General features: G+C 37.2%; 2 protein-coding genes across 5 annotated transcripts in view; one reads left to right on the forward strand and one right to left on the reverse strand.

Moving 5' to 3' along the window:
- The window catches only part of LOC107659250 (titin homolog), a 60398-nt gene extending 50302 nt beyond the window's left edge, over positions 1-10096 (forward strand). For both annotated transcript variants that reach the window (XM_016448122.1, XM_016448123.1), the window contains 12 exons: positions 747-922; positions 1117-1243; positions 1433-1578; positions 3849-3975; positions 4108-4137; positions 4490-4602; positions 4732-4864; positions 5561-5700; positions 5858-5981; positions 6335-6493; positions 6602-6764; positions 8734-10096. In XM_016448122.1, coding sequence (XP_016303608.1) covers positions 747-922; positions 1117-1243; positions 1433-1578; positions 3849-3975; positions 4108-4137; positions 4490-4602; positions 4732-4864; positions 5561-5700; positions 5858-5981; positions 6335-6493; positions 6602-6764; positions 8734-8822 — 1527 coding nt within the window. In that variant the 3' untranslated portion in view covers positions 8823-10096. The remainder of the gene's footprint in view (positions 1-746; positions 923-1116; positions 1244-1432; positions 1579-3848; positions 3976-4107; positions 4138-4489; positions 4603-4731; positions 4865-5560; positions 5701-5857; positions 5982-6334; positions 6494-6601; positions 6765-8733) is intronic.
- A 1859-nt stretch (positions 10097-11955) lies between these two features.
- LOC107659252 (reticulon-4-interacting protein 1 homolog, mitochondrial) overlaps positions 11956-18996 on the reverse strand; it is a 20862-nt gene continuing 13821 nt past the window's right edge. For 2 of the 3 annotated variants that reach the window (XM_016448127.1, XM_016448126.1), the window contains 6 exons: positions 17243-17291; positions 17014-17073; positions 15124-15200; positions 14860-15043; positions 13388-13480; positions 11956-12156 (listed from right to left, as the gene is read on the reverse strand). In XM_016448127.1, coding sequence (XP_016303613.1) covers positions 12034-12156; positions 13388-13480; positions 14860-15043; positions 15124-15200; positions 17014-17073; positions 17243-17291 — 586 coding nt within the window. In that variant the 3' untranslated portion in view covers positions 11956-12033. Of the gene's footprint in view, positions 12157-13387; positions 13481-14859; positions 15044-15123; positions 15201-16672; positions 16857-16936; positions 17074-17242; positions 17292-18996 lie in introns of all 3 variants that reach the window. The other variant, XM_016448128.1, reaches the window with a different exon arrangement.

An 18996-nucleotide genomic window follows, 5' to 3' on the forward strand; every position in this document is an offset into this window, starting at 1 on the left:
GGAGCTTTGGCAGTACATGTTTCTCACAGCAGAGGCATGTGATCCCATAATGGTTTAATTACAATTAAATGTTACTTATAAGAAACAGTCCAATGGTTTTGATGGACCAGGGAAGTCGGCTTAGTTTCTGTGAACTGAACCTCACAGGGCTTTACTTGACAAAGTTCCTGCAATTCCTGAACTCGTGTCTTCCTGGGCTCTGAGCGCAGTATACAGGACTTGAGTTGACTCTGCCTAAGGCTCAAAGACACTGGGGGAAGAATTCCCAGAATTCTGAATATTCTGCCCACAAGAGTATGCACACATAAACACACCCCAGTCAAACACTGAACATGTCATGTATTTTGTTGTATGAAATAAAGCATCTTTTTCATGACAGTATTTTTTTCAAGAGAATTTAAGTAAAAAGTTATTAAAAAGTATTTGTCATACATTTTTACTTTTTAAATAATTTTATTTAATTCATATTCAATGTATGCAATTTTAATTTATATTAATTTATTTAATAATTTAAATGCAAGAACATTAATAATAATAATGCAGTTACAAAGTGTAGAAAATGTACCATACAAATCAAAGCAAAATCAATTTTGGCCCTAAATGAAAAGTGAATTTCTGGTGGTCTGTGTTGCATTCAGTATTTATTCACATTCTAGATTTTAATGAATTTTAATGAATGTATTTGACAGAATGTTATTCTAAATATGCAGCAAGCTGTAAAGTGTTTTTTTTCTATGTGAATTCAGGCACTACTCTTTGAAAAACCAATGTTTCAAGGGGAGTGCATAGAGATCGAAAAGGACATTTACAACTTTGATGAAGGAGAGGAAGAGAAGAATGAAGAAGATGAGACTGAGAGTGCTGACAGCACCAGGAGAAAGAGACTGAGTTCTGTGGGCTCACTGAAGATCCTGAGTGGCCTGTGAGTAAATTTTTTGACAGTACAGCTGACATTGTTGGATTTTGGTTTTTTGGTTTGGTCTGGAAAGTGTGGAAAGGCAGCCAGACCATCAACATGTCACCAAATTACTGTAGCTCTACACATACCTTCATTTCTTGATGCTTTATTGCCTTTAGCTGGATCCAGCAGTGATTCTTGTTATTGTTCATTTATAGCTGGGTAGGATATTCTGCACCAGGGTTCGAGGGTCGCCAGTATCTTCTGGAGGAAGGAGAGTATGCAGACTTCAGTGACTGGGGTGGACTGGAAGACAGGCTCCTCTCTATACATCCAGTGTTAGCAGTATGTATATGGAGACCTTTTCTGAATCAAAGAGTTCAAGATTAATATTAAATAAACCGTTTACAGCATAACCTCCTCACAGTAAGGCATGCTGGGAAGACAAGTATGAATAAACTTTGTGTGGTCTTTATGTGTGTTTTTCTGATGTACGCTGATTTAAGTCGTTTCATGGTTTGTGCCCTTCTGTAGGATTTCATGACTCCTCATGTGAGAATGTTCAGTGAGCGGGATTTCAGCGAGAGAGGGATGAATGTGGACCTGCTGGAACCTGTCATTAGTATGGAAACCACTGGCTTTGGCATAAAGACACAATCGGTGGAAGTCCTCTCTGGCGTGTAAGTGTCTACATCTAAGCTCCCTGTTTCCTCCTTCAGGCATCACTCTTTTTTTTTTTTTTTCTTTCGTAACCCTCGTCCTTGGTATGACTAAATCTGTCAGTGAAATGTTCAGCCCTTGTGGGCAGCTGCTTATAGAGATCAAATCAGAAGTAGTTCACTCCGAAATGATAATTCTCTCATTATGTAACTCATTATTTAAGTGTACAAAAGTCACCACCCATATTTGAAGTAGTCTTGGTCCTCGAAAAGAAGAGTTCATTTACAAAAACCAATAACTCCATTTTTATTTATTTTCAGAAATCACGTTTTTTTTATTGCGGATTCCAAGTAATATCAATCAAACTGCAGTTGGGTTGTTTTGATTTAGTAATCATAACTTAAACAAATACAGGTAATTTACAAAATTAAAGTTCATTGAAAGTATGTTTTTTTTACATATTGAAAGTTTGTTTTATAGCAAAAGCAGATAACTCCACATTTCATGTTTTAGAGTTAAAAAAACACTCGTTTAATCTTTGTAATCTCCTCAGATGACAATGTAGATGCCTGACAAACGTTGTTGTTGTGATCATGAACTGTATGGATGTGATTACACGCAATACACGGAGCTTTTCCTTCACCATTGTAACGCGCTGCTTTTGCAAGGTTCCGTGAAAACGTTTCAGCTTTTATTTTCCTTCACAACCTGAAGAAGATATCACAGGTTCATCAAGTTTGTCGAAATTATCCATCCTCGATCACTTTTAGTCAGCTCTGACGAAACTCCTTTCAGCTAGCAAGTCTTTTCAAAGTGAAAGTAGCCTTGTCACCTGACCTGAATACAGCACGCTGATTCGCTAAAATGGACTTATCGGCTTCTGTTCACAAACAACAAGGGAGCTTGTTGGCTTCTGCAGTAAAACATGAACTCATGATGCCTTGAAAGTGGACAAAACGTGTTTAGGGTTCAGATCGCGTTATATGTGGAGAATAATGCACGGCTATCAGCTCTTTTTTTTTTTTTAAGTGGCGTTTATCGGTTTTTGTAAATAAACTATTATAAATATTTTCATTCATCTAGTTCATAAGGGTAAAATTGATACAGTAGTTCACCCAAAAATGAAAATTCTGTCATTAAAAACTCACCCTCATGTCGTTCCAAACCTGTAAGACCTTCGTTCATCTTCAGAACACAAATTAAGATATTATTGATGAAATCCGAGAGCTTTCTGAACCTCCATAGACAGCAATGTAACTGACATGTTCAAGGCCCAGAAAGGTAGTAAGGACATCGTTAAAATAGTCCATGTGACATCAGTGGTTCAAACATAATATTATGAAGCTACGAGAACACTTTTTGTGTGCAAAGAAAACAAAAATAACTTCAACAATTCTTCTCTTCCGTGTCAGTCTTCGACGCACGTTCACGAGAGTACCATGACGCATGATGCTGCTGACGCAGGAGCTACAGCTTTGCCATCATAGAAATAAATTATATTTTAAAATTTATATTTACATTAATGCATTTGGCAAATGCTTTTATTCAAAGTGACTTTGCATTCAAGGTACACATTTTATCACTTTGTTGTACTGTTTGCACTAAAGAATATAAATATATATATATATATATATATATATATATATTTTGTCAGTTATCTGTTTAATTCTGAACCTCTCATATATGGTATGTTTTAAAGCGGTTTCATGGTTGAAGTTCATACCTGCTCTGCTGATAATGAAAGGAGTGGCACACGGATGTGAGGTGTCATATATCCTGAGGCAGACTCATACTCTAGTTATCTTTTTTAATCAAAGAGTTTTCAGTGATGGTGTTGCAAGCACACCCACACCCCTTCTCTCTCCTGTCCTTCACATGCAAACAGACACATAAAAATCCTGTGTCAAGACCACACGTGTCAATGTAGTGCTGCGTCAGTGTCAAGGGTGTGACTTTGATAACATTCTTCAATAAAATTAGATAAATTATGAGATGACTAAAACAATAGTGTTTATATTTAACACTGATTCACAATCCCATTGTGTTTCTTATATGTATCTGTCACAGATATGCTTTCTGTACACTTAGGGCTGTGGTTTACTTATTGAGAAATAATAAGTGACTTTTGCCTGTCATCTTTAGATTGATTAATTCAGCTATCTGTATTTTCCTTACTGAATGTGAAATTGGTGGCAAATTGTGAGTGATGTGGAAGTCAATGTGGTTCATATTACTGAGATCAAAACTGCTGAGTTAAAAAGATCTAACTGTTTAACGTCTGACTGAACAGGTGGATAGCATTCGAGAAGGCACGCTTCTCAGGCGAGCTGTACGTTTTAGAGACGGGTCTCTACGGCAGTCCAGAGGACTGGGGAGCACACAACTGCAAGATCTTGTCAATTCAGCCTGTGGTTTTGGTAATAATTTGTCTGCAATATCTGCCCTATTTTTGCAACGTTATTGTTTTGCAAGTTTATTTGTTACTCAATAAAACCTTGCTTGTGTTTGTATTCCCATGGCGTCTTATAATAGATTTTTTTCTGCCTCAGGAACAAGCTGAAGGACTGTCCAGATATAAGGTGAGTTTAAATGTTATGGTTCCACATGGAATCTTATTATGAAAGGAAATCTGTGCAATGGATTTAAAAATGTTAATCAGAGCTAAGAGTACTACAATCCTACATACAGCTGAAAGAATGATCAAAAATGTGATAAATGAAGATGCTAGAGGCAGTATGTGTACAGATTTGTGAGTGACAGGCATTCAGGAATTCTGCGGGCACAGATTCCTAGTTTTAACTGAAGTGAAGATCTAGTTATTTTAGTCAACTGGATATATTTTTCTTATCATCTGCATCTTATCAAAGTGATTTTAGATTGAAAAGCTTCTTTAAGCTTCATTCATGTGATACTCTGATGAAACGCTCTCAGGTGCAGTTGTTTGCTGAACCGGGGTTCAAGGGAGCAATGCAGACTTTAGATGAAAGTGTGGCATTCCTGCCGAAGGGCTTCCACCCCATGTCCTGCAAAGTTTTGGCTGGGAGGTGAGAAATGTTGCCTTACAACAGAATCACACAAGAACTTTAAATGTGTACAAAACACTTTACAGTTCAGCAAGATTGGATAGTGTTTCAAAATAATCAACATTTCATTGTACATGTCTCTGCTTGAAGCTGGGTAGTGTTCGATGGCCCACAGTTCACTGACAACATGTATGTACTGGAGGAAGGAGAATACCCCAATCCTGAGGCTCTGGGCTTACTCTACTCTGACTGCAAAATCAGCTCCGTCCACTCTGTAGGACATGTGAGTACTGAATAGAAGATGGGATCAGAAGAAAAAGATCCCTAGGCTTGGCAGAATATTTAATTTGGTCCGACTGAAAATGAGGCTGTGAGGATAGACCCTTTTCATATCTGACAAGTGCTGTCTTGGCACTACATATTACTTTCACTGATCGTGTAGATGTATTGTATCATGTATTTTTAGGCATTGCCAACTTAAACAACTAGACGTGAACATTGAACATATTGTTAATCTGGCTAAATAGGATGAGAATTTGTTGTAATTCCAAGAATGACAATGCTGAAACAATATCTAAAAAGAATACCTAGAGTAGATCGAAAATTATATTAAAAAAATTCACTATGTGTTATAGTCTTTCAACAGAAGTGTTCATGCATTCTGTCATGTAGTTACATTTTTGGTTAAAACAAAAAAAGAGAAAAGATAAGATTAATATTTTTCCTGACAAAAAATGTTGCTTGAAATAATTGTCATGATTGTGGTGAGGCAAAATGAAAGCAAAGATGTTTGCAATAAATAATTTTAGAAAGATTTGTGGCATCTTCGGTGTTTTGTGGGCTAAAAGGTACAAAGCAGTGCAACATGTTCAAAGCACAGCCTTGTTTTCAGTCATGTCGTATCTGACTATGGATTCTATAATAAAATGATTGGATTTTTGTAATAAACACATGTATCATTGTTTCTCTGTCCACTCAGGAGTTCTCTATGCCCTCCATCACACTCTTCTGTAAATCCGGCTTCAGAGGACGTAAAGTAGTTCTGACCGATGGCGTTTTGAACCTATCTCTGGCTGGCATTGATGGGCGGGTCAGCTCTCTATTGGTCAATGGAGGAATGTGAGTGGTTTGTGAAGCACATTCAAAGCTCAGATTTCATTGTAGGTGTAGAACACCAAATTTAGTGTTATTCTTCTTCTTTATGGTTCATTTGGATAAGAAAAGAATATAAGGTAATTGATTTTTCTCTGTGTATTTGTGTTTTTCTGTTTATCAGCTGGGTGTTGTATGAATACAGCAACTTCCGTGGTCGTCAGGTCCTGCTCCATCCCAGCGAGATTGGTGATTGGCAGAAGTTCAGAGGCTGGGAGCAGATTGGCTCTCTGCGTCCGTTACTACAGGTATGAAACGCCACCACATGCCTAGTTCTCAGTAAGCGAAATGACTTGTGTTTGATGTGTGTTCAGATCCAGTGGGGTTTAGATAGTTTTGCTTTTAGGTGTGAGAGTTAATTGTTTGGGAACCGCACATATAAAGGCAGGGCAAACCCAGCACATTTACAACATGTGGATATAAAGACACTCCAGTAAATCCAGAATGAGACTGTTAATACCCATGATTACATAATAGTACTTTATTAAGCGGGTTAGAGTTTATTAAGCAGATTGAGGCAAACTTTATCTATAGTAGTTTCTCTTATAGCTAGTTTAAACATCCAAACATGACCATTTATCTTCTGTGTCTTTCTCAATAGAAACGTGTTTATTTCCGGCTACGTAGTGCAGAGACAGGCTGCTTGATGTCTCTGACTGGATCCCTGGATGATTTAAAGCTGCTCCGGGTTCAAGTGCTGGAGGAAACTGGTGGTCCAGAGCAGATATGGGTCTATGAGAATGGACTACTGCACTGCAAGGTACTCGACTTTGATCGCCTCTCCAGATCCGATTCTGTACTCGAGTGATTTCGACTATGGCTCTGTTTACTGGTCATGACCACCATCTCTCTGGCTTTTTCTCTTCAGATGGTGGAGGACTGTTGTGTGGAAACGTCTGGAGGTGTGGTGATGGCAGGTGGCAGGTTGAATGTCTCACCTGAACCAGGCAAAGACAATCAGTTCTGGAGCATCACAGGAGACGGAATCATACGCAACAATCTCAAACCCGACCTTGTGCTGGAGGTCAAAGGTCAGTACTTTATACGTTTGAATAAAAGAAAACACAATGAAAAGAAAAATTAAATGAAACAGAAAGGTTGGAGTGGAACAATAAACAGAGAAACATTCGCATGCACATGGGGCGTATGAGTATGTCTGTCAGTCATAAAACTGCACCCTGCACTGACGAGCTCATAATCGCTTACTGATGACACATTCTGATGTCACATCATACCTGTGTGGTATTTCTATTAGCAACTGCGCTCGATCTGCTCGGGCAACCGCACTGCCGCCCTACATACATACCACAGCATCCTGTCAGAGGCAAAGATGTGTCTGAATCTGTATTACAGATGAAGGGGCTAGCATTTAACACTCAACTGAATATTAACTAAATGCTAATAATATTCCACAAACTATTCTAATAAAATATTACCGTATTGACCCGAATATAAGACGATGTTTTTTTCTTGGAAATACATCTGAAAAAACGCGGTCGTCTTATATTCAGGGTCTAGACTTTGACATGTCAATAATACACCCACAACAATAGGTGGCGCCAAATACGCATAAAACGAGTGTGCCATGAAATACGTAATGTAATGCGTGTTGTAAAGATCGCGAGTAAAAACAAAAGAATAAGAAAAGCTTATAGCTGCATGAGTCGTGACTGTCACGTTAGCCTGATGGGACCAAACTCCCTTTGTGATTTTAAAACGTAAGACAGTACCCAGATTTGACGACTACAGTAAGATTTAACTTCTACTGTTAATAAGATTTTGGTAGGCTACTATTAGATGGATAGCCTAAATGTACTAATTCAGATGGGCTACCTGTTTTTGTTTTGTTTTTTTAATGGTATATCAAAAAGTGTATATTTTTTAAATGTGATTGTTGGTACATTTTACCAGTTTTTACCATACTTTCAAAACAAAAATTAAACTAGGAAAAATATGCAATATGAAAATAATTGAAGACAAAATGTGTTTTACTGAAAAAAAACAAGATTTGGTTTTTAAAAAGCCTTTTTCCAAAAGGTACATCTGGAAAAAGGGGGGTCGTCTTATAATCAGGGTCATCTTATATTCGGGCCAATATGGTAATATAATTAAATTATATGATAAAAAATAGCATTTAGAGGGGTTTTATGGTCAAAATGAGTTAACGTTTTTCTTTAACTAGAAATTACTCTTTGTGAGTGGCATCTTTACAAAATGTAGTTTTAAATTTAACTAGCCACCACAAACAACTGGAACATTCATTCATTGGTCAGATTTTTTTAAGGGAACAGATTGAAAATGTATTTTTACGTGTAAAGCAGGAGATCAGTGGAATCAAGGGTAAATTATTTATTTGGACTGTGACAACAATCTCTGACAAAAGACCACTGCTGTATGGCTTCTTTTGTTTGTCTGAATTCAGAATGAGTCTGTTTGTGGTTCAAATTTCTGTAACTTGAGCGCCACCCTGACGTCAGTCAGCACAGCAGAACCTGTAATGTGTTGCCATCTCGTGGCCACTTAATGTGTTACACCCTGTCTGCCTACCTTTATTTGCTTTTATTTGATTAAAAAAATACAGTAAAACAGTAACATTGTGTAAGATTATTACACTTTCAAGTAACAGTTTTTTATTTAAATATATTTTAAAATGCAATTTGTATCAACGCTTTGATGCAAAGCTGAATTTTCAGCAGCCATTACTCCAGTCCTCAGTGTCACATGATTCTTCAGAAATCATTCTAATTATGCTGAGTTGGTGCGCAAGAAAGATTTCTTACTATTATTAGAATGTTCAGCTTTTATTTGGAATGGCAATCTTTTGTAACATAAATGTCTCTTCTGTCAACTTTGATCAATTTAATGCTTCCTTGCCGAATAAAAATATAAATTTCTGTAAAAAAGTCGGAATCCAAACTTTTAAATGGAAGTGTAATTTAAACCCAAAGAGCCTGTTGAAATCAAAAGGAATTTGACCTTCTTAATCTGTTCTTCATCTAGGTGGCCAACAGTATGATAAAAACCAGGTGGTTCTCAACACCTTTGATGAGCAGAAAACCAACCAGAGATGGACTGTGGAAATCCTTTAGTGCTCCAGTCAAATCAGAGGCATTTCTGTAACGCCATAAATGACTCTGATGAGTCTCTGTCACTGATGGGATCATTATCCCGAGATAAGAATGTGTGTGGGACCAAATCTTTTGAAATCATGCATCTAGATTACAGTTGTCTACATGAGTGATGTATCTTTGGATGTTCAACAGAAGTCCATTGACTACATCAAGGACCTTAATGAGACCTGCTACAGTAGTTTCATCTTTTGTGCTAGTACTTTTTTGTTGTTAACTGCATTGGCCCAGAAACACAAAGTACTGTCTTGCTTGCAATGCAATAACAGTACCAAAGGGGGCGCACTAGCATCAGGATTTGCATGTAGCTGCACTTTAGGTGACCTTGTTCATTTTCAGCAAAGAGTCAAGGTTAGTATGTCCCAGTTTACCCCTTGCCTGTCATAACTACACTTTTTAGGGGCAAAAAGCACCTTCTTCCATTTATAAGTAGCTGTGTATTCTGACTAAATTATTTTTTTGCAAAAAAATATCTAAATCATGGATACTTAGTATAGTCGTATACTAATAGTACTTAGACTAGTAGACGTTTTACTAGTGCCTTAAAATCTTAATGGCTCCTGATAGCTTGAAATAGGCTTTTTCTTGTCTGTAGCCTTTCATGTCACATCTCAGGATGGTCGCTAGTAAAGGGCTTGTGCATGTTCTTGTGGTGCCATCAGCAGTCAAGACATTATTTTCTTGTGGCTCCAGAGTAATTAATCACATTAATATCTCAGATGATTGGCTCAAAGCAACCTGGCTGCAGAACTAAGCACTCGTGAGAAAAAACTGCACATTTTAAATTGCATACTTCCAAGAGTTCCTTCACCAGATGAGCAACTGCTGTTCAGATGAATGAGAAAACAAACGGGTATTATAGACCTCACTGAATGTAAGGCAGCATCTATTCATCTGCCATTCAAACTCGCTGAAAGCAAAATGTGGGAACTTGTTGACTCCTACAATTTTACAGTTGCTGAACAAAGTATTTCTTTAGTATGTCAGAATATTCTGGAGTAAGTAAGCACATATTAGAACATTATAGAAACATTTCCGCCTAGCTGTGCTGATCTGGCATCAGTTCACTCATGTTCACAAACTCGCATTCATTTGAAATCCAGCTGATCCTTGATCTGCTGTTCTGCTTTTAGAGCTTTTTCTCTCTGTTTTCTTTTACAAAGATTTTTTGGTAGTTGTTTTTGTGCGTGTGTGTCCATTTTCTGATGCGTTTAGTAATCTGTTTTAGTTTTTGTGTGTCCATGCCCATATTTCCAAAATATACTGTTACATTTAGAATAAAACTTTTTTTTTATTCTGTTTGTTTGTTTTGACTTTTCAAGTTGTTTATGCATATTACAGTAATGTATTTCAAATAATGAATGGGACATGTCAGCTAATTTTGTAATGCAAAATAAAGACATTTGCCATTAGGTTAATATTTTTAATTCATCAGACAATTTCAAAAAAGTCCTGGCATATGTTTTTGGTTGTCATACTGTAGGTAGTTACTCTTTTTGGTCCTCAATGACGGAAACCACAGTTTTGCCACGAGCATGACCCTGCTCTACTTTCTGAAAGACTTGGGGCACTTGAGCAAATGAGAACACTTCCTCCACCACAGGACGGACCTACAACAACAAAACAGAACACAAATATTAGAACTGAAATGCGACGTCCTGGGAGGACCTGAATAATGCCTGCAGTTTAATGTGATGACTCATTGGTATGGTAATCTCATCCAAATGGGTATCAACTTTTAATATGCGCATGCAATGCATTCGGTTGTGCAGAAGTGGGTGGCGGGTGTATAGTAGGTTAGCTGTGTTGTGGTTAAAACTCTGAGCTGGTAAACAAGACGATGCTGGTTTGACCCACACAAGAACTTCACACAAGAAGTTATGCTTTGACTGTATCTGTAATGAGTTCATGTTACCTTCATGGTAAATGTACTGTTTACAGTGTCTTGAGGAAACATGTGATCTGAACTCCTTATCAAATGTCAGCTGATTATGATTTTAATATCTACAATCTGAAGTGATAGTAGCACTAATACGAATATAAATGAATACATTAGACTTCCAACAGGGTTAACTGAAGTCTGGCCAAACGTTGTCATAAAATATGAAACATTTTATTATCATTGTATTATCGTGAATATCTTCTCAAAACAAACGGAAACACACTCAAAGCTGGTTAGCAAACACACAGGACATGCAGGCGTAAGAGCACATGCTTTAAAGGAAACAAGATAAGATACATTTCCTGCCTGCTGCACTGCTGTAATGTTTCACTGTTATTTTTTAACTGTGAATATATGTAAATGTCAAAACTTTTTCTGCTTACCATTATATAAAAGCTCCCTTACATGCTGTTTAACATTAAAGTATAAAGGATATATTCAAATCAAATATTAACTTTTAACTTTTTCATATGGTTTCTTGCTTTTCTGAAATATCTGATATTAAATTCACAAATCACACAGATCACACTCTTGGCTGCAGAACTAAGCACTCGTGAGAAAAAACTGCACATTTTAAATTGCATACTTCCAAGAGTTCCTTCACCAGATGAGCAACTGCTGTTCAGATGAATGAGAAAACAAACGGGTATTATAGACCTCACTGAATGTAAGGCAGCATCTATTCATCTGCCATTCAAACTCGCTGAAAGCAAAATGTGGGAACTTGTTGACTCCTACAATTTTACAGTTGCTGAACAAAGTATTTCTTTAGTATGTCAGAATATTCTGGAGTAAGTAAGCACATATTAGAACATTATAGAAACATTTCCGCCTAGCTGTGCTGATCTGGCATCAGTTCACTCATGTTCACAAACTCGCATTCATTTGAAATCCAGCTGATCCTTGATCTGCTGTTCTGCTTTTAGAGCTTTTTCTCTCTGTTTTCTTTTACAAAGATTTTTTGGTAGTTGTTTTTGTGTGTCCATGCCCATATTTCCAAAATATACTGTTACATTTAGAATAAAACTTTTTTTTTATTCTGTTTGTTTGTTTTGACTTTTCAAGTTGTTTATGCATATTACAGTAATGTATTTCAAATAATGAATGGGACATGTCAGCTAATTTTGTAATGCAAAATAAAGACATTTGCCATTAGGTTAATATTTTTAATTCATCAGACAATTTCAAAAAAGTCCTGGCATATGTTTTTGGTTGTCATACTGTAGGTAGTTACTCTTTTTGGTCCTCAATGACGGAAACCACAGTTTTGCCACGAGCATGACCCTGCTCTACTTTCTGAAAGACTTGGGGCACTTGAGCAAATGAGAACACTTCCTCCACCACAGGACGGACCTACAACAACAAAACAGAACACAAATATTAGAACTGAAATGCGACGTCCTGGGAGGACCTGAATAATGCCTGCAGTTTAATGTGATGACTCATTGGTATGGTAATCTCATCCAAATGGGTATCAACTTTTAATATGCGCATGCAATGCATTCGGTTGTGCAGAAGTGGGTGGCGGGTGTATAGTAGGTTAGCTGTGTTGTGGTTAAAACTCTGAGCTGGTAAACAAGACGATGCTGGTTTGACCCACACAAGAACTTCACACAAGAAGTTATGCTTTGACTGTATCTGTAATGAGTTCATGTTACCTTCATGGTAAATGTACTGTTTACAGTGTCTTGAGGAAACATGTGATCTGAACTCCTTATCAAATGTCAGCTGATTATGATTTTAATATCTACAATCTGAAGTGATAGTAGCACTAATACGAATATAAATGAATACATTAGACTTCCAACAGGGTTAACTGAAGTCTGGCCAAACGTTGTCATAAAATATGAAACATTTTATTATCATTGTATTATCGTGAATATCTTCTCAAAACAAACGGAAACACACTCAAAGCTGGTTAGCAAACACACAGGACATGCAGGCGTAAGAGCACATGCTTTAAAGGAAACAAGATAAGATACATTTCCTGCCTGCTGCACTGCTGTAATGTTTCACTGTTATTTTTTAACTGTGAATATATGTAAATGTCAAAACTTTTTCTGCTTACCATTATATAAAAGCTCCCTTACATGCTGTTTAACATTAAAGTATAAAGGATATATTCAAATCAAATATTAACTTTTAACTTTTTCATATGGTTTCTTGCTTTTCTGAAATATCTGATATTAAATTCACAAATCACACAGATCACACTCTTTCAATGACGTGTTTGTCTTGTGTATCTGTCTGTTATCTGCAACATCTGATGGCTATCATAAGGTTAGCAAGTCTTCATACTGTTGTTCCCACCATGAAGCAGACAAGTTGTCATAACACAAGTTCATAATAACTGTTCTGTCTCGTTTCTGCATTCTAAGAAACAGCAAAAGACGCAGAGCCACAAGTAAATGTGCAAATGTGATCACAGATATATTGTATTGCTGGTAAAGATAAGATGTCATTCTGTTTTGATAAGGAATCACTGTTGGTGCGAACAACCCAAAGTGCCAAAACTGAGAATCATGTATAGCAGCTGAAGAGAAAGAGTCTCTCACACACATCAGACACACTCAGGCTGCTGTACCTTTCCGGCATCAACCATTTCGCTAATCTCATCCAGCGTGGGGCCGCTTGGAGCAAAGAAACCCCAGCGGTAGTGCACTCCTTTCCTGAGGTGCTGAGAAAGAGAGAGAGAGAGAGAGCGTTAGTACTGATCAACCTTCTACCTCCACAAAAGAGTGAAACAGTGTCAGGCGATCAGGTTTAGGTTCCCGACACTTCTTGATTTCATTTCTTTCGTTCTACCTTCATCCATTCTGGATCAGTATATACATTCAATAAATCGTTTATTCTGTCCCTATTTGCCACAGGACAGGGTGGTGTAAAGCAATGAAAAAGGTGGGTCATGGCTATGAAAAGAAAGTGTGTTTGATCATGAAATGTTCAGCCATTTACTGGGTCATCAGCAGCTGCAGTGAGATCACTGCTCATGACTTTATGTGAAATTGTGTCCCATGAGAGTAACTGTGAATATGTGTTCAAATGGCACCTGGGACTTATAATCTAATTCAAATGTGGAAAGTTTCAGGATTTTGCTAGATATTGAACAAAATAGAAGAATTTACATCATAAATACATATGCAAAACTTAAATGTTTGTACTGTACTAGGCTACTATGAATACAAGGCATTTGCGTGTTGATTTAATGTCAGAAAAAAGGGACCAGTGTGGATTTCCTGCAAAAACTCCCAACAACTGCCAAGAAGAGTGCTCTGAGAAACCACAAAAAAACAAAACAAAACAAAAAGATCTACAAAGGGGTTAGTAAGTTTAGGACCAGTACTACAGATTTTTTGAAAGAATACTTTTATTCAGCAGGGGTACATTAAATTGATCAAAAGAAACAGTAAAGACATTTAAAAGAAATAAATAATTTTAAACAAATGCTGTTCTTTTTAGCTTTCTATTCATCAAAAAATCCTTTACAAATTGTCACAGTTTCCACAAAAATATTAAGCAGCACAACTGTTTTCAACATTGATGATTATAAGAAATGTTTCTTGAGCATATTACAATCATTTCTGAAGGCTCATGTAACACTAACAACTGGAGTAATGGCTGCTGAAATTTCAGATTACACTTTAAAATATTTTTAAATTGAAATTTGTAATAATATTTCATAGTATTACTGTACTTTTGATCAATTACATGCAGCCTTGCTGAACATAAGACACTTATTTCAAAAACATTTAAAAATCCCCAAACTTTTGACCAGTATTGTATATATAAACTCAGCGGCATCTCCATTTACAACCGCTTCTCAGGTCTGGCTTCTGATAGTCAGACAGTACAGAAAAATCTGGTTTGTAGGGTGAGAGGAACTCCACTTACTTTCATCTATTATTTTTAAGAGAAACACTTAAGTGATTCATACATGCTGCTAATTCACCCACACATGGTTATAAACACATAAACCATTAAATAAGAGGGGTTTCAGCCTCTGTGGCAGAAGAAACTCACTTTTTCTTCCTCAGCACATGGAAGGGAAGTCCCTACCTTTAGCACTTTGCATCCTATGGTGACTCCAGACTGCATCATACCGTCTGCGAGGCCCAGTCGGTCTGTGTTATGCAGGAACGGTGTTACTAGAGTAACGTATTTAGCTCCATTCCAGGGTTTCAGAAGATCTAGTGCCCATTTCTCAGTTTCACCCCCAATATTGTCTAAAATCAAATCAAACCTGAGAGAGAGAGAGAAATAAACTCAATGTCAATCACAAGTTCAACAAAAAAGTCACAAACTGGTCGCCCCAAAACTAACTTTTGTAATGTCTGTAGTTGTTTTTCGACTGGTCCAGCAGTGTAGTCCACGACACCATCAGCACCCAGATCTCTCACCAGACGCTCGGCAACCATTTCGCTAATCTCATCCAGCGTGGGGCCGCTTGGAGCAAAGAAACCCCAGCGGTAGTGCACTCCTTTCCTGAGGTGCTGAGAAAGAGAGAGAGAGAGAGAGCGTTAGTACTGATCAACCTTCTACCTCCACAAAAGAGTGAAACAGTGTCAGGCGATCAGGTTTAGGTTCCCGACACTTCTTGATTTCATTTCTTTCGTTCTACCTTCATCCATTCTGGATCAGTATATACATTCAATAAATCGTTTATTCTGTCCCTATTTGCCACAGGACAGGGTGGTGTAAAGCAATGAAAAAGGTGGGTCATGGCTATGAAAAGAAAGTGTGTTTGATCATGAAATGTTCAGCCATTTACTGGGTCATCAGCAGCTGCAGTGAGATCACTGCTCATGACTTTATGTGAAATTGTGTCCCATGAGAGTAACTGTGAATATGTGTTCAAATGGCACCTGGGACTTATAATCTAATTCAAATGTGGAAAGTTTCAGGATTTTGCTAGATATTGAACAAAATAGAAGAATTTACATCATAAATACATATGCAAAACTTAAATGTTTGTACTGTACTAGGCTACTATGAATACAAGGCATTTGCGTGTTGATTTAATGTCAGAAAAAAGGGACCAGTGTGGATTTCCTGCAAAAACTCCCAACAACTGCCAAGAAGAGTGCTCTGAGAAACCACAAAAAAACAAAACAAAACAAAAAGATCTACAAAGGGGTTAGTAAGTTTAGGACCAGTACTACAGATTTTTTGAAAGAATACTTTTATTCAGCAGGGGTACATTAAATTGATCAAAAGAAACAGTAAAGACATTTAAAAGAAATAAATAATTTTAAACAAATGCTGTTCTTTTTAGCTTTCTATTCATCAAAAAATCCTTTACAAATTGTCACAGTTTCCACAAAAATATTAAGCAGCACAACTGTTTTCAACATTGATGATTATAAGAAATGTTTCTTGAGCATATTACAATCATTTCTGAAGGCTCATGTAACACTAACAACTGGAGTAATGGCTGCTGAAATTTCAGATTACACTTTAAAATATTTTTAAATTGAAATTTGTAATAATATTTCATAGTATTACTGTACTTTTGATCAATTACATGCAGCCTTGCTGAACATAAGACACTTATTTCAAAAACATTTAAAAATCCCCAAACTTTTGACCAGTATTGTATATATAAACTCAGCGGCATCTCCATTTACAACCGCTTCTCAGGTCTGGCTTCTGATAGTCAGACAGTACAGAAAAATCTGGTTTGTAGGGTGAGAGGAACTCCACTTACTTTCATCTATTATTTTTAAGAGAAACACTTAAGTGATTCATACATGCTGCTAATTCACCCACACATGGTTATAAACACATAAACCATTAAATAAGAGGGGTTTCAGCCTCTGTGGCAGAAGAAACTCACTTTTTCTTCCTCAGCACATGGAAGGGAAGTCCCTACCTTTAGCACTTTGCATCCTATGGTGACTCCAGACTGCATCATACCGTCTGCGAGGCCCAGTCGGTCTGTGTTATGCAGGAACGGTGTTACTAGAGTAACGTATTTAGCTCCATTCCAGGGTTTCAGAAGATCTAGTGCCCATTTCTCAGTTTCACCCCCAATATTGTCTAAAATCAAATCAAACCTGAGAGAGAGAGAGAAATAAACTCAATGTCAATCACAAGTTCAACAAAAAAGTCACAAACTGGTCGCCCCAAAACTAACTTTTGTAATGTCTGTAGTTGTTTTTCGACTGGTCCAGCAGTGTAGTCCACGACACCATCAGCACCCAGATCTCTCACCAGACGCTCGGCATTCTGGGAACATGTTACAGTCACATGGGCACCCCAGGCCTTTACAATCTGCAGAGAAGCAAAAACTTAATAAACATGTCACGTACACACAGATGATTACGTGTTTTATTACTCATTAAGGAGATGAAATACAAGAGATCATTTGTAATGTGACTCCAACGTTTTTGTAAAATGATTACGCAAAATGGAAAAGGCAAACCTTTATCATTATTATCACCTGTATAGCTAAGGTTCCCACTCCTCCTGATCCTCCCAGTATAAGAACGCTGCATAAGGACAGGATAGATCTATTACAGTCAGTCTTAATTAACTCCACATCTATGATGATTCATCTAAACCGCTAAAAATAAAGTAAGAATGATTTAAAATCATCCTTGTTGTGTTCAAGTGTTGCTGAGATCACTATGTAGCAAGCAAAGCGGAACTTCCTGCATATAATTGTACAACTGTCTTTAAATAAGAAGAATCTGCCACATAAAGTAGCACATTTGTAAAATGAATGCTTCAATCTGGTAGTTAATGTGATTTTGTAATTATTTTGAGATTCCTAATCTAATTTTGGTACATGCTAATTCAGTTAATACTACGAAGACATAATTAACGGAATCAGTTAGAGGCTGGAGATAAAACAAGAGACAGAAAAAGACTAAATAAAAAGCAGAGAGGAACAACAAGTATTTTTAGTCTATAGGGGTCATAACTTAGATATATGTTAAGTAATTTTTCCACTTATTTTCCTCTGTTCTTTAGGATTAAATTGATTGCATTTCAAATATTTAAGCATTTTGAACATGTAATTTCCCACATTTTACTCTAATTCATTCTTCTGCAAGTGTCAGGAATAATAGTATCAATGCTGCTGTGAAGAATATAGAAAAAAATATTTATTTTGCAGATCGATTTAAATTGTGTTTATATATACAGTGGTGTGAAAAAGTGTTGGCCCCCTTCCTGATTTCTTATTTTTTTGCATGTTTGTCACACTTTAATGTTTCAGATCATCAAACAAATTTAAATATTAGTCAAAGATAACACAAGTGAACACAACATGCAGTTTTTAAATGAAGGTTTTTATTATTAAGGGAAAACAAAATCCAAAACTACATGGCCCTGTGTGAAGAAGTGTTTGCCCTCCTGTTAAAACTGTGGTTTATCACACCTGAGTTCAATTTCTCTAGCCACACCCAGGCCTGATTACTGCCACACCTGTTCGCAATCAAGAAATCTCTTAAATAGGACCTGCCTGACAAAGTGAAGTAGACCAAAAGATCCTCAAAAGCTAGACATCATGCCGAGATCCAAAGAAATTCAGAAACAAATGAGAAAGAAAGTAATTAAGATCTATCAGTCTGGAAAAGGTTATAAAGCCATTTCTAAAGCTTTGGGACTCCAGCGAACCACAGTGAGAGCCATTATTCACAAATGGCAAAAACATGGAACAGTGGAGAACTTTCCCAGGAGTGGCCGGCCGACCAAAATTACCCCAAGAGCACAGCGACGACTCATCCAAGAGGTCACAAAAGACCCCACAACAACATCCAAAGAACTGCAGGCCTCACTTGCCTCAGTTAAGGTCAGTGTTCATGACTCCACCATAAGAAAGAGACTGGGCAAAAATGGTCTGCATGGCAGAGTTCCAAGACGAAAACCACTGCTGAGCAAAAAGAACATAAAGGCTCATCTCAGTTTTGCCAGAAAACATCTTGATGACCCCCAAGACTTTTGGGAAAATACTCCGTGGACTGACGAGACAAAAGTTGAACTTTCTGGAAGGTGTGTGTCCCATTACGTCTGCCGTAAAAGTAACACTGCATTTCAGAAAAAGAACATCAACCAACAGTAAAATATGGTGGTGGTACTGTGATGGTCTGGGGCTGTTTTGCTGCTTCAGGACCTGGAAGACAAGACCAAAAAATCCTGAAGGAGAATGTCCAGCCATCTGTTCGTGACCTCAAGCTGAAGCGAACTTGG

Source organism: Sinocyclocheilus anshuiensis, unplaced genomic scaffold (assembly GCF_001515605.1).
Source record: "Sinocyclocheilus anshuiensis isolate Anshui unplaced genomic scaffold, SAMN03320099.WGS_v1.1 scaffold539, whole genome shotgun sequence".
NCBI lineage: Eukaryota > Metazoa > Chordata > Actinopteri > Cypriniformes > Cyprinidae > Sinocyclocheilus > Sinocyclocheilus anshuiensis.